This window comes from Mesoplodon bidens, assembly GCF_964165515.1.
Source record: "Mesoplodon bidens genome assembly, chromosome: 2".
Lineage (NCBI taxonomy): Eukaryota > Metazoa > Chordata > Mammalia > Artiodactyla > Ziphiidae > Mesoplodon > Mesoplodon bidens.
This window is the reverse complement of record NC_138177.1, coordinates 102,999,275-103,021,617: the sequence shown is the minus strand read 5'-3', so window position 1 is coordinate 103,021,617 and position 22,343 is coordinate 102,999,275. Positions and strand designations below refer to the sequence as shown.

At 38.9% G+C, this 22,343-nt stretch overlaps 1 protein-coding gene across 2 annotated transcripts in view; it reads right to left on the bottom strand.

Moving 5' to 3' along the window:
- Window positions 1-20,998, bottom strand: part of ARHGAP29 (Rho GTPase activating protein 29) — a 78,576-nt gene extending 57,578 nt beyond the window's left edge. The window contains exons 1-2 of one of the 2 annotated variants that reach the window (XM_081225949.1): window positions 20,876-20,998; window positions 3,641-3,877 (exon numbers count right to left, since the gene is read on the bottom strand). In XM_081225949.1, coding sequence (XP_081082075.1) covers window positions 3,641-3,845 — 205 coding nt within the window. In that variant the 5' untranslated portion in view covers window positions 3,846-3,877; window positions 20,876-20,998. Of the gene's footprint in view, window positions 1-3,640; window positions 3,878-9,147; window positions 9,294-20,875 lie in introns of those variants that run through there. The other variant, XM_081225948.1, reaches the window with a different exon arrangement.
- Window positions 20,999-22,343: the final 1,345 nt, after the last annotated feature.

The following is a 22,343-nucleotide window of genomic DNA, read 5'->3' as shown; positions in this document are numbered from 1 at the left end:
TCATGCTATACAAATCAAAAATACTTAGAGCTCAAAAATTCATCTCAATATTCTCAAGATTGATAAAAGCCAAATGTCTGTACCATCACTGTCTGATAGAAATCTCTGTAATTATGGTAATTTTTATAACTTCACCATCCAAAATGGTAGCCACTAACCAGAGGTGGTGAATAAGCACTGGAAACGTGGTACTGCAACTGAGCTGCATTTTAAATTTTAATTAAATTTCAATAGCCATATGTCTAGAGGCTACCATATTGCATAGTGCAGGTCGAGATAAACCCCACGGAAAACAGAATTGGTTAACAAAATAATGAAAACTGAGCAGTGTTTTTATAGTACCTGCCACGTGAAGCAGCTGAGATAGCAAGAAAAGAACACACCATTCTGCGTTCATGACCTCTGGGCTCCAAATGAAACCACTATCTATCAGCAATAAGAGGTTGATGACATCACATAATCTAAATTATACATACAACTCATCTGTGAAACAGGTCTAAAAGTACCTGCCTTTGTGGGGACTGCATGATTATATACCATTTGTATGTAAAAGTACTCTGTAAAATGTGAAGCACCATATACAATTATATATCATCTCTGTAACTAGTTTAGGAAAGGGAAATGTGGCTATAAACCTATCACAAAGCTATTAACCTAAGCCTAGTCTCAATAACATGATTTAACACTTGAAGCAGTAGTCAAGTGATTTTGCACGTCATTGCCTCATACAGGTAAAGTACATAGAGAAAATGGTATTCAGATAACATCGAAAGGTGATTAGTATACCCACAGTCTATATTCTTAAAAGCTAACTTTTTAGCTTTTTAACAGCCAACTGACATGAACTGAAAAGTAACAAACAATACCAAAAATTTGGCTTCCTTCTTTTAAGGAGGCAAAAGACAAAATACTGGCAAGGCCGCTGATACAATACTGACAAGGATCCCTCAGTCCAAAATAAAAACAGTGGCCACAGTTTACAACTATGCTGGTACTAAAGAACAGCAGAAGTCCAGGGATATTTCTCAACACCCAGAGACAAAAGCATGGCCTATGTCTATGTCCAGTAACATATAGAATAACACCACCTTAAATAGTTACAGAATTTAAACTTTTTACCTGTTTTCCTGAAGATCTCATGTGACTGTTGTAATAGTTCTATTAAATAAATAGTATGATACTCTAACAAGCTGAAAATCATGAGCAAAATTAAAGAAGCATATTATTATGTAGCATTTCTTGTCATCTATAATGAGGTTAATTTATATGTTTAACATACTCCCTTAAGGAAAACAACAAACAAAAAAGGTTCTATCAATTCAAACAAACTAAAGAATATATTTCCAGATTTTGATAACAATGATGCAAAGACAGAAAGCAAATTCTTGTTAAATCCAAGATTTATTCTGAGATGGCATACATAAATCCTTTTAACTCTGACCGAAGAACCAAGCATTAAAATCAATCCAAAGATAAATTAATGAAAATACTCTGGCCACTGCCTACTAATGAGAGTTGGTTACCCAAAAGATGGTTTCCACATTTTTAAATTAATTTACCAATCATAAACGGCAAGCTTTTTTATTATTAGCAATATAATCAAGTCTTAAATTATGAAGTACTGGTTTTCTTATTAAAAGAATAACACCCTTTCAGATTTTTAATATTACATTTCTGTAAAAAATATATTTCCTTGAGTCACATTGCTGTGCAGCTGGAACTATCACAAACTTTGTTAATTGGCTATACTCCAATATAAAATAAAAGGTCTAAAAACAAATAATAAATTAAATAAATTAAATAAAACAAGGAGACAAGTACAGACACACTCCTAAAAAATATATATATATATATATATTTCCACACACACCCTTTTACCTCAAAAGGTAATCTCCTTTTGCTATCTTATTACCAATTTTCTCTTTTCTTCTCACTTAGGATCAGCTTTCAGTCCTCTTTCTTCCTAACCTATGAACTGTTTACTCACAAATTAAAACTCATATAAAAAAACTGTGGAGATAAGGAGTGGGTCCAACTTGTTTTAAATTACCATCATTTTAAATCTGTGAAACAAGGGATAAATATGCGAGATGAGGATTTCAAATGATATAAATCTCCTATGGAAAACAAATAAAAACAAACAGATATCCTAACTAAAAATCTTATTTATATTAATGAAAACCTATTTTTATTGATACATTAAATAAAATCAGATTTTACCCTAAAGTGAAGTAAATGATTTGTTAATTAATACATCATTTTAAATTTCAAATTCAAAATTAACCCAGCTACAACAAAAAGAGTACATTTTATTGTGTGTAAATTAAAAAACAAATTTAAAACAAGTAACTCAGTCAAGAACAAGTCTTTATTACAAAGGTATGGTTCCTTAAATAAATGGCAGATGTGTCATTTTAGTAATGAATCTGTTACCAGTATAATGCTTAATGTATTTAGAATATCTTTCCACATTAACCAGATAACTTTATTACCATTTAATTATCCATAATTAGACTTCAAATTCAAGCTATTAAAATGAACAGAAGTGTAAGTAAATTCTTTTCTAAAAACATACATATAGTGTCAAAAGAATGACTTATGTGATTGTCATTTTAAGGAAAATTCAAATACTAAAATTTTGAGGCTACAATTCAAGTCCAGGTATTTTGGGCATTTCAACTTGAAAATTACAATTAGGTTAGAAATAAACTCCTAAAAGCAGCGTTTAGGACAAATAGAAGACATGGTTGCAGTTTCTGTTTTTCGGAACACATGTCAGAAAATGAATATCTAATTTATAAACACAGAAAATATTTATGGAAATCTTATAAATGTCTATGAAGCCTCAGAAGGTCTCATATAAGTAACACTAGGAATCTTCATTTTTCTACATCCAGACATACCTTTATGAATATGGATTGAACTGCTACTTATTACAAAAGAACAGGAACTGTATGATTATTAATTGCCATCAAAATTAGATATAAAAGAGGCACGGAAAGTTGAAAGACTTAAGTACTAAGATCAAATCAGGGAGTACAAATACATATAGCTCTTTACTTGAGGTGAATCAAGTCTCATGCTCCATTATCCATTCCTAACTAGACAGAGAATAAATTCTGTGATTATCTCTTAATTGAAGAAGAGAATAGCAAAACAGAATTAAGTTTGATTTTTGAGGAAAAAATTCACTCAAATCGGTGATTTTAGATTATTTTAGGAACAATATAGAAAACTGAATCCAGGCAGAAGTGTCAACAATGTAAATTAAAAACATCAGTCTGCGTATTAAAGACCAATCAATGCACTGTGTTACCATTAACAAGGCGGCTAAAATTCCAATTATCTAAAAATCTCCCATGTCAAATGGGTCCAACTTCTAAGAAGCAAAGAATGAATTTTTTTTTTGTATCCTTGTTCTCTCGCTTACCAAAGTTTCTACTATGTATTACACTGTATCTGATTATAAAATACTTTACACTGTAAACATCAAACATTTGGCAAAAAAAAAAAAAAAAAGAATAACTAAAGCAGAATACCCTGTTGCTACTACTGTGTAAATACTTATCTGTAGCTAGGCTGGTATTTAAAATTTTACAAACTATTCAGTAAGAATGCTAAGAGAAAAGAGTTGACGAACCTGAAAGAATAGCTTCTTTCAAATATAGTAACACATGGGAGAACTTCCTGATATCATTCACCAACTCCTTGATGTAATCAGGATCCAAAATGGAGTTGGAATTTATGGACTTGAGCCCCATTTCAGAAGTTGTAACATCAGTAGAGAGCTGGCCTGTTGACAAGACACGTTTTTTCTTTGTCTTTTTCTGTTTGTGAGCAATCATCCTTTCATATAACAGTCAAAAAAATGGAACTCCTTAAGGGGGTGAGAAAAAGAGAGAAACACAAATACTACATTAATCAGGGGACATTATACTATTTTCACAAATAGCCCAAAGCCTGCCTCAATATTCTATTTAAAACAATAACAACAAACCCTGTATTACTGATAAAGCAACTTCCATTTATTAAGTGCCAATAATCTTGACAACTCTATGATATGCAAGCTACTATTCTCTTCATTTCACAAGTTAGGAACCTGAGGTTTGGAGGTTAAATAATCTGTTTAAGCTCTCAGCTGACAAATGAACTGGTACTTAAACCCACATCTGCCTTGTCACCAAAACCCATGCTCTTAATAAACTTCCTCTTAACTCCTAAGGTACAGAATTTTTTAAACTGTAAAAGTTATTCTGAAATGTCAATTAGTGGAAGAAAATATTCTCCCTCCATGACATCACCTTCAAAAATAAAGGTGAAATATGAGCTTTGAAAAAAGAAAGACCTGTTTTCAAAATCCCCCTCCATCACTTACTATGCATGACCTGACAAGCTGTTAATCTCCTCACTTTGGTAAACTCATTTATAAAATGGAAATAACATCCTGACAATACCTACCTCATGAGATTATTGTAAGCATTAAAAGAGACAATGGTATAGAAGTGTCCAACACATAAAAGAAATTCAAGTACAGTATGTTCTCAATAATAATGCATACTCATACACACACCCCCCCACACACACACACATATTCTGGATTATCACCTTTCATCAAGAACATTTCTCTGCTGAAAACAAGTTCTAAAGATGTCCATTAATCTGACACACCTGGATTGGTTGAACAAATAAATGTATGATTACTGGAGCCATATTTTTGGTAATTTCAGGGTGGTATAATAAAAACACAATCTTTATTATGAGAAAGATTGAGAATTGAATCATTACTGAATACTTCCTAAATGTAAGACCTGTACAATTTGCTTACAGGCTGTATGAAGACTAAAAGGGAACACAAAGTTAAAAGACTTCATATGTTAAAACACCTAAACCTGGCACATAGTTGGAACTCAAGAAAATCTTAGGTTTGTTTCTACTTCATCCTTACCTTTTACCTTTCTGGAATTAAAAGTCCTAATTTTGTTTGAAATCAAAAAGGAAATGACTGGAGGAATTAAATTAGCTCAAGCATTATCATTAAAACATTTTTCAAATGTTTGAGCTGAGATCAGAATGAGTAAACAAAGAGGAAGGAGTAGTCTAGCTGCTGTTACTAATTTCCTAATGATCTCTCCACATCCATTCTTGTCTCATTCCAAATGTAGTGAGTACATTTTCAAAACATGAATCTCATCATGTCATTTCTCTGCTCAAAACTCTTCCAAAAGACAAGTGAGAAGCTATCGTGCCCTACAAGGCTCAGCATGAGATCTGGCTCCTACCTACTTCTGCAACGTCGTCTGGAGTCACAATTCCTACTCAACACTTTCAACACACACACCTCTTTCTCATTTTTCCAACAGTATTTGTTTACCATGACCCACAGTGGAGCCAGTATACACATTAAGTATGTTATGTTTGTGTGTGGTGTGTGCGTAGGAATGCATAAACATAAAACAGATTCTGGCTAAGGAGCCAGGTGATGTACTCAGATGTTTTCTTTCCTATCCCATTTCATTTTTTAAAAAGCTGATTGCAACCCACCAAATTGGTCTCAGACTTATAATGGGTTCTGTCCCTACAACTTGAGAAACACCAACTGTTGGACTCAGGGTCCTGTCTATATGCAGTTCCATTTGCCCGGACTACTCCTTCCTCTTTGTTTACTCATTCTGATCTCAGCTCAAAGATCACTTCCTCAAAGAAAACTTCCTGGACCTTCCCTGCTCCCATAACCACCACCACCACCACCACTAAACTAGGACAGAATCTCCTGTTACATACTTTATACTATCTTATACTTTTCATCACTGCACTTATCAAAGTTCTCATAGGTGATTCGTGTCTCCCTATCCAGACTATAATCTCAAGGAAATCATGACCAATGTTTGCTAACCAAGCGTTCTCTGCTTATAGCACAGTGCTTGGCATATGAGGGATAAACAACTCAAAACTGTCCACAGAATGAGTGATGAAGTTGCAGAACTAATAATGAATAATAATAAATAAGTAGTTTATAATGAATTTATAAACTTTAAAAATTTATAAAGTTTCAATTAATTTTAACAGAAATAAAAATGTTTAACTATGGATTGTTGCAGTGTTTTGAACGGAAAATAGAATCGGTTTTTAAAAATCTGTCTCTAATATAGTATTTTACCAAAAAACCAAGCATATGAAGTTGAGTAAAGGCAAGAGTACATAAAACTGAAATCAAAGGTTGATTTCTATTATTGTTTCTCTACTTCTGATTATTAAATAAGGTGTCCTGACACTTCTTCAATGGCTTTTAAAATTCCTTTATTCAGTATTCTTATTAATCTCAAATTATTTCTGGAAATGCAATTTCTACATTTAATCTAGTTTCAAACCTTAACATTAATCCTTAAATGTGTAAATAACTTCTAAAATGAACTTAGGTATAATAATAGTGTCCCCCAAATTGTCCTAAGTCTCCCCTCCAACAAAAACAAACAAAACGCTCAAGTGCCTTGTTTGGGCAGCTCTTTTACAAATCGTTAATTGAGAGGACTATTAGCCTAATTTATTACTTTTGCAGCTTACTTAATAAAGTCACTCTGATTAATTTTGATGGCTTTTAGTTCAGTAAATTAGAAAATTGGTCACTGTCACTGGTAAAAAGATGGTTATAAATTTTAAAGCATATATCACAAGCTTCGAATAAAACAATTCACCTATCTCAGTAAAAAAAAATTATAACTGTCAAATTAGTAGCTCCAAGTTGTAAAAAGTGTTTCAGAAATGCTTGAATATATTTAGTCAAGACTAAGAATGTCTGTAAACGAACAAAAACGATGGGGAAGTAAGGAACTAAAAGGGGTTATACTCTACCTCTAGTCGGGATTACAGTGAGCAATGTACTACTTTTATTACATATACTTTACTACTTTTCATATTTCAAACTGAAAAAAGGAAACATTACAGTTGAAAAAAATATTAACATAAAGTTAATTCAAGCTTTCACAAAATTGAACTATGATAATGAGAAAGTTTGGAGGTTATACACTTTCCGAGATCATCCACATTACTTTCTCATGTCCCAAAATGAACATCCTCTGGTTGGTGGTAACATAAAATGTAGTTACTAACAGATTGCAACTGGAAATTTAATTAAATGAGATAATAATATGGAAAGCACTTAGCACTTAGCACAACGCTTGGTTCATCATGAAGACTCAATGTTAGCCATTATCACTAGCGTGCTTTACTGTGGGAGACTGTTAACATACGTAAGTAATGAACAAAATGTGACTTCACTACAATATATCTGTAAATTGGGAGCAAGAAATATAGGACGGGAAACAATTCCAGAAACTTAACTGACTTCATGGAAGCCTACTAAATGGCTTCCAAGTGAAGTTTGAACTGTGTAAACAGACTGTTGAGCAAAATATTTGTGAAACTCTCCTAATTCTCTGCATCTCTTCCAACTCCAAACCATCAACATAAAAAAAGCATTTTATCCACTTCGCAAAGAACTTTGTAGCAAAGAGAAAATCACTGTGCCAAACTACTTTCTCTATATGTTCTAAATTCTAAGTAATATGTGTATTAGAAATGTGAACACTAACTTCCGGTACCCTGGAATGTGGCTTTTCCAAGACTTCAGGAGCCTGTGTTAATCAAATGTTCTTGCCTCATGTTCCTCCTCCCCAAATGTATCCTTACAGAAGTATTTTCATTTTAGGCACCTGGCTGCCTAACTGAAGAGTAAAACAACCCCAAATATCTGTACTTAATAGTTCCCTATCTTACTATTTCTACCTCAGGAAAAACTGCCATATATTTCTGAAATCTGCTATTTCAACAAATTTCTGATTGGTAAGAATCTATTGATACCTAGAGATGTTTTTTAAAACTCAGAAAAACTCATTCTGGAGGTCTTTGATTACGTTTTTTAAATGCACTTTTCACAAAAACAGAATGGGGCATGTTAAAAAGTTTTATCAATAATATGCAAATAACTAATTTCTAAAGAAAGGCGTGCAACGCACACACACTTCATTCCTGGGCAGTTAGAATTCAGCACGTTTAAAGAAGATGAAGCTGCCCAACCTCCCACGCCTCCAGAATGTCCAGCATTCCTGACAGGCAGGGCTCTCCAAAACTACCCAATGCCAAAGACCACGTTCCCCATCCCAGAATTTAAATACAGAATGGGAACATGGAGCAACCAAAAAGGGCTGCAGGCACTGATAGCGATGGACAAGAGATACCATCTCGGAGACACCTGGAGAAAGGGGAAGGGGCGCTCAGCTCCCGCCTTTAGCAACTAACAGTCCTCCTCTCAGAAGAGGTATGAGGCCAATTCCTTATTGAGGAAGAGAGTCAAAAAAGATGAATATGGAGAAACAAGGCTCGTGAACCACTAGCGCTCCAGCTTGAAACGTCTCAGACTTGGGATCCAACGTCAAAAAGAAAAAAAAAAAAAAAAAGCCCCAAACACGTCCACAACGGAATTGGGAAAAAAACACTGAAGGCTGAAGAGGCCTCGGAACGAAACACCCCTCCCTCAGCTCAAAAGACAGGGACGAGAACAATGCACCACGGAAATCCTAAGATATCTCGGGACAGAGACCCAGATGAATTGAGGGGCTGCTGTCAGGGCGGGGGTGGGGGGGGTGGGACAGGATCCGATCAGACTCTGTAGCGGTAGGGAGCAGAGATTCTGGAGCAAAACTGTCCGACTTTAAATCACACTATGCCAATTACTAGTCTGTGTGTTCCGACAGGTTTCCCCCGTGTGAAAAATTAGTTAAATAATCGTGGAACTCCCGTGAAGTTAAAACATGTAGCGCTCTTAGAATGTGTATGCCGAACGTGGGACGTGCTATGTGTTTGCTTTTATTATCTTCATCATCTGCTCAGGGCCACAGCTCGCGCCCACCCCGCTCCTCCGCTCCTGCCGCGCCCGCCGCGTCCAAAGTCCAGTCGGACCCCTCCCGGAGGACCAGGAGTCCCGGGGACACCGGCCCGGCCCGCCGCCGCCGGCTCCCAGCGCAGCCCGCAGTCGCCTCCACTCCGGGCCGCCGCCTGGGCCGCCCGGACCCCGGACGGCAACTCGCGGGTGACCCCAGGCCCCTGCCGCCGCCGCCGCCGCCGCAGCGAGCGCCGCCACCCTCCACTCACCGCGGCGCTCCATCCCGCGTTACGGACGCGGACGCCCGCCCGACATTCACGGCCGCCGCCGCCGCCGCCGAGGGCTGGAGCTCGCCGCTCCCATCCCCCACGGCCCGCGGACGCCCGGCCAAGCCGCCGCCGCCGCCGCCCCTGCAGCTACAGCCACGACCACGCCAGCCCCGGCCGCTCCGCCCCCGTCCTCGCACCTCCCGCCCGACCGCGGCCCGCCCCCTGGGGCCCAGCCCATTGGCCCGCGCTCCCGGGGGGCGGGGACGGGCGCCAGCGGCAGGTGGGGCCGGCCACTGGCTCTCGCGCGCCCGGCGCAGGCTGTCAGCTTCGCCTCGGCCCGCAAACTGTCCCGAGCCTTGCAGGACGTGTTAGCCGCCCCGTGCGGCTTGCGGCAGGACAGGCGGAGGAACCTTAGGAACAGGTCACCTGATGACTTCATCTGGCAAATCGGAATTTTCTTGGATGAGCAATCTACATTTTTTATGAGGTACTTCTTTTGGCCACCTCGTTCCTCTCTCTCCAACTCAAGAAAACAAAAACAAGACCCCACACAGGTAAAGTGTAACACAGGCCAGGCTTCTTTCCGGAAGAATGAATAAACTTCCTCAAAACCAGCCAACTACTCTGCCCTCTGTACAGGGTCATATTTTCCACTTAGACCTATATTACTTCAACTGCACTCTCAAACTCGCTCAGAGTGAGAAAAATGTCTGAGAAAGATGGAATAATTAAAGAAAGCAGCAGGGGCTGAAAGCTTCTACATACATCATTCTACTCACGAGAACAAGCCTCGTCATTAGTTATTTCAGTTCTGGAACATTCAGAAAGAACTGATGGAGAAACAGAGGGCACATGGGCAGGGTGGCTGGCGGTAGTGGTGGAGGCAGAGAAAAATATTATCGCATGTGGGAGAAAGCAGAAAAAGACACGGGAGAGTGTGAGGAGAAGTAGGACAAAAGCGGGGCTGCAGATATAGGGAGAGAGAGGGGGCAAAACCAAGGAAGGCAGAGACAGGTGGAGGCAGAAAGAGAAAATATTGAGAAATAAAAGAGAAAAGAGAGACTACCTACTTACAGGGACAAAAAGGAAGTGAGCATGAGAGAGCCAACAAGTGAAGTAGTGAGACAGGGAGAAAACATTCATTGGCAAAGAGAAGAGGAACATCTCTCATATCTTTGAACCCTTATACTAAAAACAATGTTGGGGAAACAGAGCAAATTTGGCCCTTCAGGTGCTACTTGGAAAAGATAAATATGAAAATGCTCAGCGTCTTGGATATTTTAGCTCCACACTGGAATTGTCTGACTCAACTTACACAAATTTACCCCTTCAAACCCCAAACACAACAGTACCAAGGACATGCCACAGGCACTAAGGAAACCTCAAAACCAAACTCTCCTTCTAACCACACTTAAAAAGAACAATGCACCATGGACTCTCACCATGGAAAATGATGATGCCCTGAACTGAAACAAACTGAGAGGTCAGGGGTCCCAGGGCAAAAGAGGGCTGGAGCATCCCAACCCTTATTAAATCATAAGGAAGATTTGGGGAAGAAATATAAGGCAGTCACTCAATCTCAAACACCACTTTATATCTATTTTTAAATACCTGTATATTAATTATTTTGTACTCTTATTCCATTATCACCATTTCCTTAATAAAGAGGATTGTTTTTCTTATTAAAGTTGAACAATGTCTCGCACAAGATCCTCATGGGGAGAAAGGGTATGTGAGGTAGAAGTGGTGGTGTGACAGAGACAGAAAGGAGCACATGGGACGGAAGGAGAGGAAAAAGCCGTGAAAGAGATGTGAGAAGGTGAGAAACAATTGTGGAGAAGAGAGAAAGAAGACCAAGAAAGATGCAGAGACAAATGGAGGCAGAGAAAGAGAAAATAAGATGCAGACAGAATAAGGAAAAGAAACAGAAATGACAGAGAGAGAGAGAGAAAGAAACGGGGAAACTACCCATGGACAGAAAAAGGGGAGGCGGACACCTCTCACACCCAAACAATTCTGGACAAATAAACCCAATTAGGGCCCTAGGTTGTTCCTTGGAAAGGATAAATATGAGAACCTCAGGCTCCTTGATTACCTGGGCTCTACTATCATTTTGCAGATAGTAGAGCTATCTTAATTTCTATTTATCATAATTTCTTTTATCTTTGCTTAATTTTTAAAAACTTTAAACATAACTGTGCCAAGATCAAAAGCACTAAAAATGCTGGGGACACCGAACAACCAAATGTTCCTTCAAATCCTAATGGAGAAGAATGATGCACCATGGACACTCACCATGGACACCACTGATGACTAAACTGAAGGACACCAATGGGGGAGAGAGGAAAGGATTCTGAAGGCCATGGAAGGTAGAGGCAGGGTAACCCTGAGGGAACTCAAGGGAGGAAAGTCTGCCCCTTGGATCTGCTCTGGGTTAATCTCAAGACCCTTCCCACCAGATCTACCTCTAAACCATCTAAAAACAACCAACTATTCTGCATAGAACCAGCACAGAGTGAATCGTCAACGAATATTAGACCATTAAATTATAAGTACGGTTATCTGAAGGAAATTTTGAGAAGTCTCTCAATCCCAGTCCTCCTCTTATAGCTTTAAAAAAAATAGATTAATTTTCTGTCACCTTTTCTACTCTTTTTCCTTAGTAAGGAGGAATACAATATTTGGAAACATTAGCAAAAATGGTGGTTCACTTTTAAATTAAAAGGGTTGTTTTATTCCCCCAACTTGCATTTTGTTTAAAGAAATTTTATGTCACACAAGTAAGTTTCAAGTATGAAAAGTACACTATTGAAACGATACCTTTCTGCAACTCCAAAATTCTTGGTTTATAGTTAAATTATAAAGGGTTAAAAAAAAAAAGTAAAACCATCTGTATATCTATTGCAGAAGTCCAACATCTTAAAATTGTGTTTTTACCATTTTACGTTATTATTGTCTCTAGTATTTTTCCCTTCTAAAACAGAAATCACATCCTCTGTGATATTGCTCTTCAGTCATTCTATGAAGCCTCAACTTGCATATTGTTAAAATATTTTTCATGTGTTCTCTTCGGTGTTAACATAGGTAGTATTGCTATTTTTGCTGGGTAAGGATCTTCATATTCCTGAAGTTGATTCTGTAGTTTAGGAAGCCTACTTTTCATAACAGAATATGGTTCTAAAAACATTTTGCAATGTCTGGAGACATCTTTGATTGTCACAACTGGGAAGGAGCTGTACTGACATCTAGTGAATAGAGCCAGGGATGCTGCCAAACATCCTACCTGCACAAGAGAGCACGCCTCAGCCCTCCCACCTCTACCCCTAAGAAAGAATTACCCATACCCAAATGGCCAATAGTGTCAAGGTCGAGGAACTTTGCTCTAGACCCAATTACCACTTTATAAGCAATATTGAACACAAAGGAATATATTAAATTACATCACAGGATGCACTCAGTAAAATCTAGACTGTGGGTCATTTTATAGAGCAAACAACAGTTTCTTAAACAAATAAATTGCAAGGAAAACGATGAAAAGAAAATCTCCAGATTTAAAAAAAAAGTCTTAAAATTTTAAATACATCAAGTGCAGGAATAAATGAGATCAGACTTGCCCTTCCACTATACAGTTTTCAGACATTAGACTACAAACAGCACAGGACTGTGATCCTGGAGAGATGGGATCACAAACAAATGAGGTGATCCCTACAGTCACCCCAACTTTCTGCCGGGAGACACGCTCTAGACCATGGCATGTAAGGAGGAAGCCAGACAGAGTGTGGTACTCTTGCTAGGCTGAGGAGAAAGGGATCATAGTTCAGGGAGACTGCGACAGCTGGAATCTATAGGACAGAGTACCAGATAGGAAGAAGGTAGGCAGAAGAGCTCCAGAAATTTGCATAGGCAACTCTTTAATTTTCTTGCTGAATACAAAGCTATATATGTATAGGGTGAATCCCCACAAGGATAGACAAAGAATTTCCAGGGACCTGTAGCTGAACAATTCCCAGGGCTCTCGCAGGTCTGGGAGACCTCTGAGTGTTCATCAGCCAGAGTAGAGAGACCTGTTGAATACTCAAGGAGAGATCCCAGAAGGACATTGTTCATAGTACATCTAACCCAGCCCTACTAAAATAGTATTCTAGACTCACCCCAACAAATCTTCAAAACAAGCCTCATTTTGTAAATTTCTTTTAAAAAAACCCTGATATTTAAAACAAAAGTAATAACAATGTGTGTGGCATTTACAGCATATGCTGGATAGCAAAAAGTATCACAATAGCAAAAATTAAGGGAGGAGGGAAATCAAAGTAAGGTTCTTACATTATATGTGAAATAGCATAATATTATTTGAAGGTATATTATAATAAGTTAAAAACGTATATTAAAATCTTCAGAGGTACAGTTAATAAGCCAACAGTGGACATAAATGGAATTTTAAAAATTAATCCAAAATAAGGCAGGACAAGAAAAAAAAAGAAATGAAGAACAGATGAGAAAAATTAAAGACAAACAACAAGATTATAGGCTTAAACCCAATCATATCAATAATTATATTAGATATAAATACTCTAAACACCCCTATAAAAAGGCAGAGATTGTCAAATTGTATAAAAACTTAAGACTCAACTACGTAACTGCCTGTAAGAAACAGACTTGAAATATAAAGACACAGATAGGTTGAAAGTAAAACCACAGAAAAAGACATGCCACGCAAATACTAATCATAAGAAAGCAGAAGTAGCTCTATTATATGAGACAACCCGTTTTACTAAGGATAAAGAGTAACATTTCATAATGATAAAAGAGTCAATTCATCATAAAGACATGATCTTAAAAGTGTATGCACCTAAAAATAGGGCTTCAGAATATACAAGGAAAAACCTGACAGAAATGTGAGGAAAAACAGACAAATCTCAATGATAGTTAAGATTTCAACAATCCTCTTTCATTAACTGATAGAACATATAAGAGAACAAATAAGAGAACAAACGTATGGACACCAAGGGGGAAAGCAGGGGTGGGGGAGCTGGCGAGGGATGAATTGGGAAATTGGGATTGACATATATAACTAATATGTATAAAATAGGTAACTAATAAGAACGTGCTGTTTTAAAAATTAAATTAAATTTTTTAAAAAGTGGATCAAAGAAAAATGTGTGACAAGAAAAAAAAAGAATAAGAGAAAATTTGTAAGGATATAGAAATTTTAAATAATACTATCAACCAATTTGACCTGATATACATTTATAGAAAATTCTACCCAACAACAGAATACACAGTCTTTTCAAATACACATAAAATATTCACTAAGATAGACCATATGTAGGACCATACAATAAGTCCCAATAAGTTTAAGAGAATTGAAATCATAGTGTATGTTCTCTGACCCAAACAAAGTTAAATTTGGAATAAATAACAGTAGGATAATTGGGAAATCCCCAAATATTTGGAAATTATAAAATATATTTTTAACTCATCCATGGGTTAAGTTTTCACAAGGCAAATTTGAAAATATTTTGAACTGAATAAAAATGAAAACATGATATTTCAAAATGTGTAAGTTACACAGTAAAAGCAGTGGTTAGAGAAATATTCAGCTTTAGATGCTTTATTAAAAAGAAAGGAGGGAGACTTTCCTGGTGGCACAGTGGTTAAGACTCCACCTGCCAATGTAGGGGACACGGGTTCGAGCCCTGGTCCAGGAAGATCCCACATGCCGTGGAGCAACTAAGCCCCTGAGCCACAACTACTGAGCCTGCATGCCTAGAGCCTGTGCTCTGCAACAAGAGGAGCCACCGCAATGAGAAGTCCTCACACCGCAACAAAGAGTAGCCCCCGCTCGCTGCAACTAGAGAAAGCCCACGTGCAGAAAAAAAAAAAAAAGAAACAAAGGGGGGCCTAAAATCAATGATTTAAGCTTCCACTTTAAGAGGCTAGAAAGCAAAGAGCAAACTGAACAGGAAGTAAGTAAAAGGAAGGAAATAATGGTAAGAGTAGAAATCAATGATATAGAAGACAGAAAACAGAAAAAAATCAATTCAACTAAAAGTTGTTTTTTTAAAAATATCAATTAAATAGATAAATAGCTTGCTGAACTGACCAAAAAGTAAAGAGAGAAAACACAAGTTACTAATATCATGAATGAAATAAGGAACATCAGTACAGACCCTACAGATATTAAAAGAGAAACAAGAGAATGTTATAAACAACTTTGCCAAAAAATTCAACAACACAAATAAAATGGAAAAATGTCTCGAAAGACACAAATAACCAAATCTAACACAAGAAGTAGAAAATCTGGATACCCTTATATGTATTAAAGAAATTGGATTCATAATTTAAAATATCTCACAAAGAAAACTGCAGACCCAGATGGCCTCGCTAATGAAATCTATTGAACCACATAAAATAGTCCTATAAAAACTCTCAGAAAATAGATTAGGCAGGAAAACTTCCCAACTCATTTTATTAGGTCAACACTACTCTGATACTGAAAGCTGACAAAGATATTACAAGAAAACTACAGATCAAATTTCCTAACACAGTATTAGCAGGTCAAACCCAACAATATATAAAAAAGAATAATACATTAGAACCAAGAAAGTTTGTCCCGAGAATCAAGCTTAGTTTAATATTCAATAGAGAAAAACCACGTGATCATCTTAACAGATGCAGAAAAAGCATCTGACAAAATTCTTCAACCTTTCATGATTAAAGCAGTCACCAAAGTAGGAATAGAAAAGAATTTCTTCAACCTGATAAGAGACAGCTACAAAAATCTACAGCTAACATCATAGTCAATAATGAAAGACTATGTTTTCCCCTTAAGATCAGGATCAATATTGTTACTGAAGGTCTTAGCCAGTACAATAGAACAAGAAATAAAATACACTCAGATTGAAAAGGAGGAAGTGAAACACTTTATTACAAGTTGACATGTTTGTGCACCTCAAAAATCCTAAGGAACCTATAAATAAGGTACTACAACCAATAAATGAATACAGCAAGGCCACAGATTACAAGGTCAATATACCATAATCAATTTTACTTCTATATACTAGCAACAAACAATTGGACAGTGACATTTTAGAAACTAATAACAGTTATAATAACATCAAAAAACAAGGTATTTTTAGGAATAAATTAGTCAAAACATGTGCAAGATCCTAAATTTAAAACTATAAAACACTAGTGGCAAGAAGTTAAAGAACTGGATAAATCAATAAGTATGCCATGTTCATGGATTGGAAGACTCAATACTGTTAAGGCTTTAATTTCTCTTAAATTGACCTATAGGTTCGAGCAATCCCAAACAAAAATCCCTCCTGGCTTTTTTATAGAAACTGATAGGCTGAGTCTAAAATGTATATAAATATGTAAAAAATCTGAACAGCCAAAAAATTTTTGAAAAGAAGAACAAACCTGGAAGATTCACAATGCCTGATTTTAAGATTTACTATAGAGCTACAGTTGTCAAGACAGTGTGATATTGGTATAGAGATAGACATAGATCAACAGAATAGAATAGAGTCTAGAAACAGACCCATAAATATAATCAGTTGATTTTCAAAAGCTGCTAAAGTAATTCAATAGGGGGAAAGATGGTTTTTTCAATAAATGGTGCTGAAATAACTTGATAACCATATGAGAAAAAAAATGATCCTTGATCCTTACTTCAGAGCATACCCTAAAATTAATTCAACATGTGTCATACACCTAAACATATAACCTAAAACTATCAGTCTTTTAAATACTGGAGTTGGAGGAGGCAGCTGCTTGTTTTTATAAATAAAAGTTATGGGGGGACACAGCCACGCCCAACTGTTTATGTCCTGTCAATAACTGTTTTTGCCCTACAACAGCAGAGTTGAGTGGTTGAGGTGCTGTAGCCTGTAAGCCTAAAATATTTATGATCTGGTCCTTGAAGAATATGTTTGAGGATCCCCATTCTAAAAGAAAACTTGGGAGAAAATCCAGGGAACAATTTCTCAGACACAAAAATCAAGAACCATTAAAAAAAAAAAAAACTGGTAAACTGGACTTCATCAAAATTTAAAGCTTCTGCTTTTTGAAAGACAACTGTTAAGCCCACAAACTGGCAGAAAATATCTGACAAAGGACTTGTATTCAAATTACATCAAGAACTCCTACAACTCAATAATAGAGTGAACAACACAATAAATTAATAAGTAAAAGATCAACAGACACTTCAAAAAAGAAGACACACGAAATAGTGCTCAACATCATTAGTATCAGGGAAACACAAATTTAAGCCACAATGAGATACCACTAAATATCTACTGGAATTCTCAATTTTAGCTAGACTGAAATACCAACTTTGGTGTAGGAAGGATTTAGAGCAACTAAAACTCCCACACACTGCTGCTATACACGGTACACACCACTTTGGAAAATAGCCTGGCAGCTCCTTACACAGTTGAACATACATTTACCATACAACCCAGGAATTCTACTCTTTTATATAACCTCCCAAAATGAAAAATACATTCATCCAAAAACTTGTACACAAATGTACGTAGCATTAGAGTCAAAAACTGGAAACCCAAATGTCCATCAACAGATAAATGGTTAAACAAATTGTGATACAGCCTTACAATGAAATGCTGCTTAACAATAAATATCTATGACGTAGCAAAAACCCATGGGTGAATCTCAAAAACATTATGCCAAATGAAAGTCAGGCACAAAAGAATATATGCTGTATGATTCCTTTTACATGAAATTCTAGAAAAGATGAACTTAATCTTTAGTAACAAAAAGCACGAATGATTGCCTGATGACAGGGTTGTAGTATGGGAGGTGGGGGGAGTTCCAAATGAGCATTACTTTTTGGAGTAATGGAAATGTTCTGTATCTTGATTACGGGCATTACATGAGTGTATACAATTGTCAAAACTCACTCATAGTGTATAAAAAGCTGTTATCATTTTTTAGTGCTCAATGAATATTAGATAAGTAAATTAAAAGTAAAATTGTAGAAGGTTCTATTTGAATAATCCCTGAAATTCAACTTCCTCTCTCCCTTAATATTTTTCAAAATATTTTCCATCTTCTTCCTTAGAAAGGAAGACTATGGTATTTGAAAACTTTCTCAGTGACAAATACTGGAACATGTTTTAAGAAAAAGAAAAAAAACCTTATCCTAGGGAGGCAATATCATCAAATGGCTCTTTTGCTTATCAGAGTAATGATAAAGGCAAGGAAGAAAATACAAACCCTCCACAAAAATCCTCACCATATTGAAACGAGTTCCTAACCTTCCTTTTAAACCTCCTTGTTTCTTTACACATGAATGTGTCTTTCTGTATTGTGGCTCATCATCATACTGGAGATGAGGTGGGAAATTAAAAACCAACAAAACAGCCTTCAAAGCAGAATCATGGAAGCTGATCAGTAACATCCTTGTATGTATTAGAGATAACCAGCAATTCTGCCCCGAAGGATCCTTCTGCCTTCTGTGCTTATTAAAATCATTCTCTTAATTAACTTCAATCTCACACAAAACATCACTTCTTCCAAGAAGCCTTTCCATTCCCTCCACTGAAAATAAATCATCCCTTTAACTTTCCCAGAGGACATTCAACATACTTTTCTCGGGTAACCCAAGATACTATGCCTTGGGCCCTATTTATTTGGAATTGTCTACTTCTACCCAATAGACTGAAAGGTTCCACAGGACCTTGTCTAACACAGAGTGGGATCACACTAAATTTTCTGAGCGAATGCTGAATGTATCACCAACGGTACAGGAATGAAAATCTTTCCAGGGTACCTTCTGGGCATGAGCTTTGTTCAGTGCAGTACTAACCACTGGGACCAACAGCAGTGGTTTTAGAAGCACACATTCCTAGATCAAGGGCTTTTACAGCTGGGAAGTGAAGGTGCTGATAATTTAGGTGGATGTTCTATTTTAGGGAGGTGGGCAGAGCAGGAATGACCAGCCACCATAGATTTGCTGAACAGTACTTTCTTCATCTCAGCCGAAGTTTTATCTTCTGCCAATCTGGGGACTGAAACATTTTCAACCCAGGTCTATCTTACTTCCCTTCAAATTCACTCTAAAACTTTTCTCAGAATCAGGAGACTAAAGCTATTTGTACCATAAAGCTAATAAAGCTTAAGTGTCCGGGTCCTCACTTGCACAGTTCCTACAATCAGGAAGCATTTCTAACTATGCATTCTTGGCAACTGCCTATAGAAATCTCTGAAGAAAGGGATTTAAGTCTCCAAGACTCATAATTTGATTTGTAATTTCTTGACTCATTCTAAATATTCACTTTCATATTTAATTATGAATTCTTTTTCTTGAACAGGAAACTCCCCTCCCTCAAACCGAACAAAGGGGCGAAACTAATTGTCAAAAAAGAAGAGAAAAGGAAAAGGTAAATGTGCAACAAAAAGTTCTTTGGTTATTTTGGCTCCACCGTCGTCTTGGAACTTTCACCTCCTAACAGCTCCTAAAAGATCCACCCTTAGAGATAGATAGACGATGTTGAAGATCAAACAAAACAAAAAAACCAAAATACTACCAGTGGGGGTAGTTGGTAAACAAACCTCCCCCTCGTTTCTAAAGAGGAGTGGTGAAGAAAAAGCGAGATAGACCCTGGAAATGTCAGAGGGGCTCAAAAGACAAGGAGAGTCCCTGGCTACTTTGTTCTGGCCAAAGGAAGGCCTTCCCTCGAGTTGAGGTTTGAAGCTGAGGTTTGGAACAGGAGTCCTGGGACAGCCTGGGAAACAAACTCACAGGGATACGCTCCCCTCTCCTCTTAACAGCTGCAATCCCCCGCCTGTCAACTTCTATTTCGCAAAGCACAGGGCTTGCCCTAGGACCAGGCTGGGTTAGCGCGCGCGTGCGTGCGTGCGTGCGTGTGTGTGTGTGTGTGTGTTGTGTGTGTGTGTGTGTGTAGGACGGCTACAGGGGTGTGAGAGAGAGGGTCGGGGTGGTGGGAGAGGGAGGGAGGAGTGTGAAGACAGAGATGCACCAGAGTAGGGCACTTGGGTAGAAAGGGGAGTGTTTCTCTACTTTTCATTCCCGACCCCCCAACAAAAATAAATAAATAAATAAACAGCCGGGACTAGGTGAGACGAAGTGTGATAAAAGGTAGACAGGGAACACGAGGTGTTTGTTATTTTATCTCAGCCTTTGCATTTGTCAGACTAAAATTTCAGAAAATGGCACCAAACTTCCAAAAAGATCCCAAGTAAAGAAGACAAATGTGAAGACCCGGTTAAGGAAATCAAAAGGGGGCGGGAAGGAGTAAAGGAGCCCCCTCCTGAACTCCGCTTAAAGGTAGACGAGGGCCTGTGGTTAGAAAAGGGAGAGGGGCTACAGACGCTCAGGGGGGACTTGGAAAGGGAGTAAAGTCCGCCCCGCGAGCCTCTCCCCAGCGGCCGGGCTGGCGTCGCCTAACTGGGGACAACGGGGTCCGACGGTCCTTGCAACACCCGCTCTTGCCCTCCCCGCTCCTCCGCTCCTGTCGCGCCCGCCGCGCCCCTCGTCCGGTCGGACCCCTCCCGGAGGACCAGGAGCCCCGGGGACACCGACCCGACCCGCCGCCGCCAGCCACCAGCGCAGCCCTAAGTTGCCTCCACTCCCTGCCGCCGCCTGGGCCGCCCGGACCCTGGACGGCAACTCGTGGGTGGCCGCGCGGGTGACCCCAGCCCCCAGCCGCGGCTGCAGCGAGCGCCGCCACCCTCCACTCACCACGGCGCTCCATCCCGCGTCCCGGACGCGGACGCCCGCCCGACACTCACGGCCGCCGCCGCCGCCGCCGCCGCCGCCGCCGAGGGCTGGAGCTCGCCGCTCCCATCCCCCACGGCCCGCGGACGCCCGGCCAAGCCGCCGCCGCCGCCCCTGCAACTACAGCCACGACCACGGCAGCCCCGGCCGCCCCGCCCCCGGCCTCGCACCTCCCGCCCGGCCGCGGCCCGCCCCCTGGGGCCCAGCCCATTGGCCCGCGCGCCCGGGGGGCGGGGACGGGCGCCAGCGGCAGGTGGGGCCGGCCACTGGCTCTCGCGCGGCCAGCGCCCGCTGTCAGCTTCGCCTCGGCCCGTAAACTGTCCCGAGCCTTGCAGGACGTGTTAGCCGCCCCGTGCGGCTTGCGGCAGGACAGGCGGAGGAACCTTAGGGATAAGTCACCTTTTGCATCCTCCAGTAGGCAGCAGGTCCTTGTTGTTTAAATGGACATTTCTCAGGTGGACATTTTGAATTCCTTCCAGTCAGGAATTTGGTCCCCAACTTGTTTAGTCCTACCCCTGCCTACACCCTCCTTCTCCCTGTAGGAACAAAAATACATTTTGTGCTTAACTTTAAAACTGCCACACTCTTTTCTGTCTTTGACTGATTGTCATTTTCAGAAAACTAAATTACCCAAAACGTCAACTATTATGTACAGTACCAGGCCCGTGGGAGTTGCTCAATAAATACTAGTCGAATGCATGTCCCCCTAATCATGCTACTTGGTTCTTACCATTAATGCTCCTTTACTGATGGGACTCATCAACGCTATAGGGAAAATGAACAACAAAAATTAAAGCATTTATCTAGATTTGTATCACACATCATAATGAAAAAAGTACAGCGTTTCTATTGAATAGTTAGAATACATAGTAGTAGCACTTAACTCTACCAAGAATACCCTTCCTGTCATCTATGCTGAGACATAGCAGGCACTCTGTGAATATTAGGTGAGTAAATAAGTAAAAGTATGGGAAGGGAATTTGGAAAAGTCCCTCAATCTCTTCCTCTCCTTAAACCTTTTTCAATACATCAAACATCTGCCATATTCTCCACTCCTCTTCATTAGTTGGGAGAAATATATTAAAAAACATTCTCAGAGGAAAATGGCAACTCATTTTTGCAATAAAATAAATACAATTAACTGAGAATGAACATTAAAAACCTGTTATCTGCTGTAAATGAACTATAATTCAATAAAATTTTTTAAAAAGGAAAAAAGGTCTGTTATCTGGGACAGGTGGCTCATGTGTTTGGTAAAGAAAAGAAGAAATAAATACCTCCACCAAATCTTGTAACACTGTCGCAGCATTTACCCTTATAAGCCAACTTATGTTTTACCTATAAATGTTTCTTGATTAAAATGGCTCAGGGTCACGTCTTTGGAGGATGAGGAATCAGAGACAAAAAACAGAACTCAGAGGCATAATTGGAT